At 44.4% G+C, this 8,962-nt stretch overlaps 1 protein-coding gene across 1 annotated transcript in view; it reads left to right on the top strand.

Annotated features, from left to right (window-relative positions):
- XYLT1 (xylosyltransferase 1) overlaps positions 1 to 8,962 on the top strand; it is a 97,053-nt gene that overhangs the window by 70,502 nt on the left and 17,589 nt on the right. The window contains exons 7-9 of the mRNA XM_017734311.1: positions 4,253 to 4,469; positions 6,544 to 6,720; positions 8,650 to 8,912. Coding sequence (XP_017589800.1) covers positions 4,253 to 4,469; positions 6,544 to 6,720; positions 8,650 to 8,912 — 657 coding nt within the window. The remainder of the gene's footprint in view (positions 1 to 4,252; positions 4,470 to 6,543; positions 6,721 to 8,649; positions 8,913 to 8,962) is intronic.

Raw genomic sequence — 8,962 nt, 5'->3', positions numbered from 1 at the left:
TTGTGTGTTCTGTGCTTTCCACACGATGCCTATCATACTGGGTAGAAATCTTCCTCATCTTGACAGACTAAGTAGGTACTGTTTCTGTTTGCCACTGTTCCCCTTTTCAAGCTTCAACTCCATTTTGGGAGCGGGGGGTCAGCCCTGGAGGCTTTCAGCATGGCAGGAAGAGGTCTCAGAAAACATACTGCAAGATCCTATCCTTAGAAAAACAGATGAGTATCTGGTACCATACAGACTTTTGGCTTAAATAGCCAATTGTTAATTATTTCAGGTGTTGTAAATATTGTTTAATCCTTGGCAGAATAGAGTTCCTCATAGAAGTGGAGTGAAATCAGGGTCAGCTGGACCCAGCATGCTCAGTGGAGGCCAGGATTTCTACCCTGAGCAGGCAGGGAATGATTCTGCTCTGCACAGGTTTGGGATTCATGAATCTGCTTATTATAAAGAATGTTTCAGTGCCTGGTTTGTGGAGATGTACAGTAACCTAGAGATTGCTCACAAATTACTTCTTGCAACTGCTACACTCAAGATTGTCAAATTACTGTTCTGGACTTTCTAGTTGGTCACCTAAACTGCAAATTACTGTTTGATGCTTCCCAACTGATTGACTCTGGTAAGTGTTCCCAGGGTGGCTGTGCAAACACTGCTGGCAAGTGACTCTCACATTTCTCATCTGTAAAAATATTTACTTGACTTTTCGCACTGAAATCAACTTTCTTCCTCAAATTTTCGTCTAAAGACAATTAAAAGAGGAGAAGATAAAGTCAAAGCATGCAGAGCTTGTCCACATACACTCAGGGAAACATGGACGTGGTGCTAGTGGGGCTCCTGGCTCTACAGATTCTTGCTTTGACGTTGACTTTTGACTCGTGATGAATTGTTTTGCTGCTGTTTTGTAACTTTTATTCATAGCTCTTATTCTTAAATCCTGAGTAATGACGATGAGGTCCTGGGTAGGTGCACCTGGTTAACAGTGAAATGTCAATGGGAGGCCTCTAGGCAAGAGGCCAGAAGCAGGAAACATTTAGGAAGAAACCTTTTCACCTTAAAAAATATATTTTCCAGAAAAAAACTTTTTAGTGATGAAATTACTGATAAGTGGCATTTAGCAAGCTGATAGCCTCTGATACTTTAGGAAGTTTTACTCATTCATAAACTTCAGAAAACAGCAAACTCTCTGACTTACAACTGTGTGAGGAGAGCATTCAGGAGCGGGGGTCTCTCCAAGTTTCCGTGGTTTGCACTGTCCCTTGGAGAAAACTATCCAAAAGGAGGATATTTGATTGTGATGTTTTTGCTGATATTAAGTGACTGTGCAACAATATTTATTAGCAGTTAAAACATATGATTAGAGCTGAGCTGTGTTATACTCATGTTGGAGGAGTATGTGCTACACAAGTTACAAATGCTTTATGTGTGACACAGTCCTAGAATCTTGTCTGAAATTCATTTATAAATATTTAAATAAACTACAAAGTAAGAGGAGTTCCCTGAGACGGATTGCAATCGTGAGCTGCCTGGACTGACATCTATACTCAGTGACAGACCACATGCTGCAGGCAGTAGAGGTTTTTTAGCAAGATATGAAAATAACTCTCTGGAACCGTGTAAACCCTGAGGCTGCATCCACACACAGTCAGGGCACAGTGGCACCTTTCACCTGTGTCAGTGTCTGTTTGGTGAGCTCAGGTGCCAACACACCTTCATAATATCCTGTGTTTCCTGCTTACTTTTGAGTGTAATCCCAGGCCCTCAAAACTGGAGGCTCTTTAGGAAGAATTAAAATTGATAAGGGGAAGCATAAGATGTCTTAGATGGAGTGTTCTATGAAATGAGGCAAAATGGCATGCTTTTCTTTACCCAAGTCTTATTTTAATTCTGTTTTCTCCTGGTTGACTCTTTTCATCATTATTTTCCTCCTGTTGTTTGTTTTAGCTTAGGAGAAAGGTCAGTTGTCTTCAGCTGATAATAGTTTCTGTTGTATTTGGCCAACCATACCTTGGTTCAGTTATGTATCTGAAACTTGGTGTGATGTTTCTAGGAAGGTTTCAAGAAGCACAAGCAAAAGGGCCATTTCTCTGGAGATCTCCAAAGGCATTGCAGCTCTTCAGTTGGGCTGTGCTGCCTTGCTGGAGGGTGAGTGATTGGAAAGTACATTTACTTTCTTCTAATAACCCAGTTGTATAAGATTTGGGGGCTGAGTTTGTTGTGAAAACAGTTTTACTCCCAGGAATTGGTTTGTTTCACTCCATATCCTGAGATTTGCTTTTCCAAGCCGTTAGCTCCAAAAAACCATAGAACTGTGCACGAATAGAGAAAAAGGGGCCTGTCAACTATTTTGGAAAACATGAAGCTGTGAGTCAGGATTTGCTGGGACCTTGTCATCTGGAGTGTGGTCATGCTGTTCTGCTGCCAAGGTCAGACAATCAGGCTGAAGCTGTTGCAGTACCAGGGAGCTGTGAGCTGTACCATGTCATACTGAGGCTGAGGGAGTTTCTACGTAGAGCAGTTTTTGAAATAGCCAGGTGGTTTTTTTGTTCGAGGGCTCCTATTGCAGTTAAAGAACCTTCTATTTGAAAACGAGGGTAAAGGGTGATAAATTGGTAGAGATGGCAGTTGAAAGAAATTACTTCATGGAAAAGAACTTTATGTTCCTATTTAAATATAGTTGATAAAGTTCTGGCTTTTTCTTAAAATAATTAACTCTAATGAGCATTTAGTTTTGAGAGAAATAAATAAACAACCAAAGTTTCAGGCACATTAATATTTGATTTGGAGATAACTGCATAAATATTGAATTTGAAGATTACATTCCAGAGCACTGCATTAAAATTGCAAGACTTTTCTATTATCCTTCATAATGGAACATGAAATTAGAAACTTGTTCATGTAAAGAAAAATTTTTCAACTCTCATTCACACGTTTTCTGCACTGTTGTGTTAACAGAGGAGCTCTTCTCATACTGTGAAAAGAGACACAGCTATCAGTAGGACATAGACCCTGAAGTCATTTACGGTCCTTTTGAAAATTAATATGCACCATTTCATAATTGCATCTCCATTCTTTGATTGGTATAGAATAGAACTTGAACCAGAGCGTTGGCCTGCGGGGTTAAGGCTCATGTTTCCAGATGCAGGACTCCAGAAAGCTTTGGTGTTGTTCCTTAACTTTTATTTCTTTTCCCTTTCCTTCAGTAGCATGTGTTTGAGGACCACTAAAATGTCATCTGGGCTTGCTGACCCTGAAACACCCTGGCACAGCTCTGTGTGGTTCAGGAAGGGAGCGCGGTGCCCCTCTCGCTGTAGGTGCTGTTGTTCTCCCGCAGGTCCTGCACCCGCAGGGGTCTGGGGGCTGGGGGTTGCTGTAGTGGGTGGTCAGTGAGCATTTGCTGCTGCTCAGATGTGGGATGTGTCCAGTGCTCACGTCCAGCCGGGGTGGACAGTGCTCAGCCCCCCTCGCTGCTGATTCACAGCTGCCCTGCTTCTCCTTCAGGGAAATCATTCCCAAATGGAGTAACAAACAGAAACCTGATCAGACAGTCTCAAAACATGAGTGGGCATCCAGGCCAAAGTGCTTTCAAACACAGATAGATTTCCCAGTTTTTATTCTCTTATATTGGTCTCAAATAGTGCATTTCCATAACTTTGCAGTTCTGCAGTTGCTCCTTTTATTCATGGTTCAGCAATAACAAAACACTGTTCCCCAGAGACTTGAAAATGGAGCAACCTTGCTCATTCTACAGCAAAGACCAACACAATGGTATTTCTTCCTAATTGGCTATATCCATATAGAAAAATTAATGAAATAGTAGCATAGGAGAAAATTGGTCATTTTACCTTTATGTACATTTTCCTGTTTTTGAAAAACTGAATTTATGTAGAGAGAGAAGCCTCTCACACAGATTGTGTTTGTTCCTGTTCATGTTGCAGTTCTTCTGCAGTGGTTTGTTCAGAGTTTATGAACGTTATGGACTTTCCTGCCCTACAGCTCTGTCACCTGCACAGCCTTAGGACAGCAGAACGTGTAAATGATGTTTAAAAGCAATCTGTTGATCTTTGCCTCTGTAACTGAACATATAACTGATTAATCATTTATTAAACCTCTCTACATTATTTATGAGCAGAACAGAAATACAAACAAGTGACATTTTGACCCTTTTTTGTTTGAGAAAGTAGCTTTTTATTTATAAAGCTCCCAATAATAACAAAATACAACTCAACTTTTAATGGCTCCTCTTGTATTCCCTCAGATTCATCCGAAAGCAAGGGCTGGATCGGCTCTTCCTGGAGTGTGATACACACATGTGGCGCCTGGGGGACCGCAAGATCCCAGAAGGAATCACAGTCGATGGAGGGTCAGACTGGTTCCTCCTGAACAGGAAGTTTGTGGAATATGTGACTTTTTCTAATGATGATCTGGTAACAAAGATGAAGAGGTTTTACTCTTACACGCTGCTTCCTGCCGAGGTATGGGAATGGAAAGAATCCCTCTCTGTGTTCAAACCTGCAGTGTTTGTGCTTGTCCCAAAGATCTGACCGAAATCAGAGGGGCTTTCACCTGATGTCAGTGGGCTTTGGAGCATCCCACAGTGGGTAATGAAAATTTTGCTTCTATGACAAGTAAGCCCTTTAGGGTTAGAACATCTCTTGCAATTGTTTATTGCTTTGTTTATTTATCTTTTTTGCAAAGAGTGGCTTTGTTTTATACTTCTAAGCCTATTAATCTGTTACTGAACAACCAAAAATCCAGCTGCCCTTTGCTTGCGAATTTTTCCTGCACAAAGCTTTTGAAGGATATTAGAGATGGCGAATTCTCTTCATAAGTAGCTTTCCTTGCTATTATCCAGCGCTTTTCTTTAAAAATATAAACCCTGCAAACAAAGGTTTATTGTTCTGTTCAAAACTCAGCTAGAAGGCAGAGTCACAAATGATTTCGATCACTCAGGAGTCGCTCTGGCTACAAGTGATGCAGAAGGGGAGTGCACACCAGAGTGGGGCTGTGCCTGGCGTGCAGCAGTGCGTCAGGAGCGCGCTGTCTGCGGGGAGAGCACAGAGCCGTGGCAGCGCGGGTTGGCAGCCTGTGCTACACCTGCCCCCTGGCTGCTCTGCTCCCCTGGCTCCCCAGGCTCTGCCCCACAGGCTGCAGCAGTCAGCCAGCCCAAGGAAGACCTGATGACTGCCTTTAAACCAATAACTGCCTTGGCTCCTGAACATTTGAGGGATGGATGACACCGATCTCACAAATCTGGGCTCGTTAGCTTGTGCTGGAGCACAGCGATTGTTATCTTTTGGTAGGAGTTTATTATTCCACACACATGTTGCATAATCTTCTTTTAATCCCGTTTCTGTTAAAAAATCACCTTTTCTCTCTACTCTGATAACCTTTTCATCCATTATCTAGAGAAGTTCCTGTATTGCTATAAAAGGACACAGGGCAATGGGTAATTGGGTAGGGTTTTTTTTTCCCCTCTCGCTTGAATGAGAATGGATGCCTTTATGGGTTTAACCAAACAGTTCAAGCATAAAATCCATATTCACTGGGCTGTCATTTAACATTAAAAAGGGTAGGGGGATTATTTGGGGGCCAGCCATGCTAATGTTATGCTGGTTATTTATAGATCTTACTATTGGTGATTTTAAAGAGAAGCCACTGCTCTCTTGCAGGGCTACATTTGATGATATTCCATAGCTTTTTTCCACAAGGTTTTCTTTGCAAGATACATAGCTGGCTTTGTAAAATGGCCCTGCCTTCACTGACCTGTTAACCTGCTGTATCAGTCCCCATTACACATGGTTTATGTAATAGCTGATACTACGATGATATAATTAGGATTGCCCAATAGGAATTCCATGCTGCCATGAGTCAGCAAATAAAGACTTACGGTTTCAGACGTAAATGCAGGAGGCACAATGTCCTTTTGGTGCCTAGGGTGAACTGTGTATTTCAGAGCAAAGCCACTCAACTAGCAATGCATTTCAGAGTGCTGGAGATAGACACCCACAGAAGAGCTGTCTGGGACTGTATTTTTATCAGAGTAACCAGGGTGATGGTATAGTTTTAAGAATTGTTTTGGGAAACAACTTGAAATGTTCCATTAGCACATTGCTCAGAAAAATAGTCCTAAATCTGGTAGACCAGGGAGTAACTTACAGAAGGGAAATAATGGGAATTTCTTAGAACTGCTGGGGCAGCTGAAATAAAAATAAAATGATAGATGGCACTGGTGCCTTTCCTGGAGTCCTTTGGACTCCCAGCGCCCAAAGCTGGTCATTGCAGAAGTGCAGTTATTCTGTGCCAGGTTGTTGGAGCAGGACCTCAGCTGTGTGTTGGGTCTATAGAGTGTGGTGATTTTTCCAAGCTCTAGGGAATACAGGCACATAGAGTGTGTTTCATATGTGGTGGAACAATAGAGCTTGTTAATTCTGTCATTTCAAACAAAAATAGGTCACCTGCATTAGGTTTGGGCCCATGGGCTGAAGTGAAGGAGAAAATGGAATTTTGAGGAGCTAAATACAGTGATCTGCTGTGTGTTTGTTGCAGTCCTTCTTTCACACTGTGCTGGAGAACAGCCCATTCTGTGACTCCATGGTGGACAACAACCTGCGCATCACCAACTGGAACCGCAAGCTCGGCTGCAAGTGTCAGTACAAGCACATTGTTGACTGGTGTGGCTGTTCACCCAATGACTTCAAACCAGCAGACTTCCACCGGTTCCAGGTAACTGAACACACCTGCAGAGAGGCTCTTCCCGCTGTGCTGGGTGTGGAGAGCTGGCTGAATGCGTGGCTGCAGCAGGGAGAGGGAAGGCAAGCTTTGACTCCGTCAGGCAGGTGGAGAAGGAGATGTGAGGAAGCTCTGATCTTAATTTCAGGAGAACGAAAGATTAGTTCTCCTATGTTTTGGCCCTGGAGACATACCACTGCATGGTAAGGTCACACAGCAACTCTTTGGACTCCTTGGCATTGGTAATCTGCTGTGCCAGAAAGGAGGGAAGCTTGACACATCTCTGACTGCTCCACTGTTACTTGGTAACTCTCGTGAGTTTATTGCAAAGGGTTTTTTTCCAATGTTCCAGCTCAGGTGCTTTCATCATTTCACAAAACTCCTGGCTTTCAGTGTTAAGCAATGTTTATAATCTTTTAAAAAAGCTTAGAAGTTGACCACTGTGCCTGCTAGAGACTTACACACACAAGGCAAATCCATTTTCATTATTATATTCAACAGCATGATCATATTAAAGTTTATCTCGTGGTTCTGGGAGCCTTAGTCATGAGGTTTTGATCACCCAGGTTTGGCAGGACTGTCTTAAAAAGTTAAATCGGTTCCTTTGTGATAGTTTCCTCAAGGCAGCCGTGAGAGCGAGTCCTGTGCTCCAGGGTGCACTCAGTCTCGAGGCTGTGTCCTGCCTGTGTATCTTCTATTAAGAATGAACAGCCGCTTGTTTCAAGGTCACCAGATTTGCAATTCCATCCCTCCAGCTCCTCGGTGTTCACTGCATAAAGCATGTTTGTTCAGGCTTTGTGTGGGATGGGGAATGTGTTACCCTACAGCACAGAAATGATGACTGCTCTGAAACAGAGACCTTTTCTTTGCTGTGATGTGCTGCCTACCAGGCACGCTTGAAGTCACTGGCACAGGCACTCACAAAAAGAGCAAATGAGACGTTATCTAAGAGAGGCTCTGCTGTCCCAAACACCAATCCCAGGGAAGTCTCCAGCACAGAATAAATGGCAAGTCTTAAAAACCTCTTGCCGGACTGCAGAGCCTGACCTGCTACAGGCTGTGAACCCACAACGATATTTCAGAAAACAATCAGGTAAACTGAGCTGGAAAGGAAAGTTCAAAATTAGAACAGATGTAAAGGCAGCTTCTGACACTTTCTGGTGAGAGAGCCCATCACACGAGCACACAGCACCAGAAGGCCAGGGCTTGCTGTTCCCACAGAGGCACAAAGCAAGCTGAGATCACAAAGCCCACAGCATGCGCCGTCTCAGAGCAAAACTGAGCATCCTCAAAAGAATTTTCCAACTGTCTGGGGCACTCCTGAACTCCTTGGCACCTCAGAACCCACGGTCAAATATGAGCAAGGCAAAACAAAGACTTTTTGAAAGTTAATGGTAGTTGAGTAGCATATAAAGCAGTAATATGCCCAAGATTGTGTCAAGCGCAGAGAAAAAATCTGGGCAGGAGCACTCAGAAGGGGAGAAACCTCAGCCACAAATGGCACCTCTCCCAGAGACCTCTTACCACCTCCTAGCAGCAAGTCCATACACAGAAAGTGCTGCTCTGCCTCCTCTGAGCCTCTGTGCCCCAGCACACTCGTCTCCCTGCCTGGCACGTGCCAGTGCTGCACTGTCTCCAGGCTAACATGGGGCTTTGGAGAGCGCTCCCCACCCCTCCTGCACTTGGAGAGGGGGGGTGACTGTTGCTCTGAAGGGATTGACACAGCTACATTTTCACTGAGTAATTATGTAGTTTTTAGCTGAATCTTCACATCACTCCTAACGATGAACGGTCCCGAAGGTGACCTTTTAAGTCATCTTTGCCTATGGAGAGTTCATGTCCTCAACTCCAGCCCATTGCTTAAGACAAAGTGTCGTGTCTGAAAATGGGAACTCAGCGTCTTTTCCTGTCCTGTCCCAACAGCAGACTGCCAGGCCAACTTTCTTCGCCCGCAAGTTTGAAGCCGTGGTGAATCAGGAGATCATTGGCCAGCTGGACTACTACCTGTACGGGAATTACCCGTCAGGCACGCCGGGCCTGCGCTCCTACTGGGAGAACGTGTACGAGGAGCCCGACGGCGTGAGCGCCCTCAGCGACGTGGCCCTCACCATGTTCCACTCCTTCTCCCGCCTGGGCCTGCGCAGGGCCGAGACCTCGTTCCACGCTGCTGGAGACAACAGCTGCCGGTCAGTCCTGCCTCCCCCGGCGCTGCGGGCCCCCGAGCTCGGGGGGGCGC

Source organism: Corvus brachyrhynchos, unplaced genomic scaffold (genome assembly GCF_000691975.1).
Source record: "Corvus brachyrhynchos isolate BGI_N302 unplaced genomic scaffold, ASM69197v1 scaffold5, whole genome shotgun sequence".
NCBI lineage: Eukaryota > Metazoa > Chordata > Aves > Passeriformes > Corvidae > Corvus > Corvus brachyrhynchos.
The sequence above is the reverse complement of the archived record's forward strand: the minus strand, read 5'-3'. Positions and strand labels throughout refer to the sequence as shown.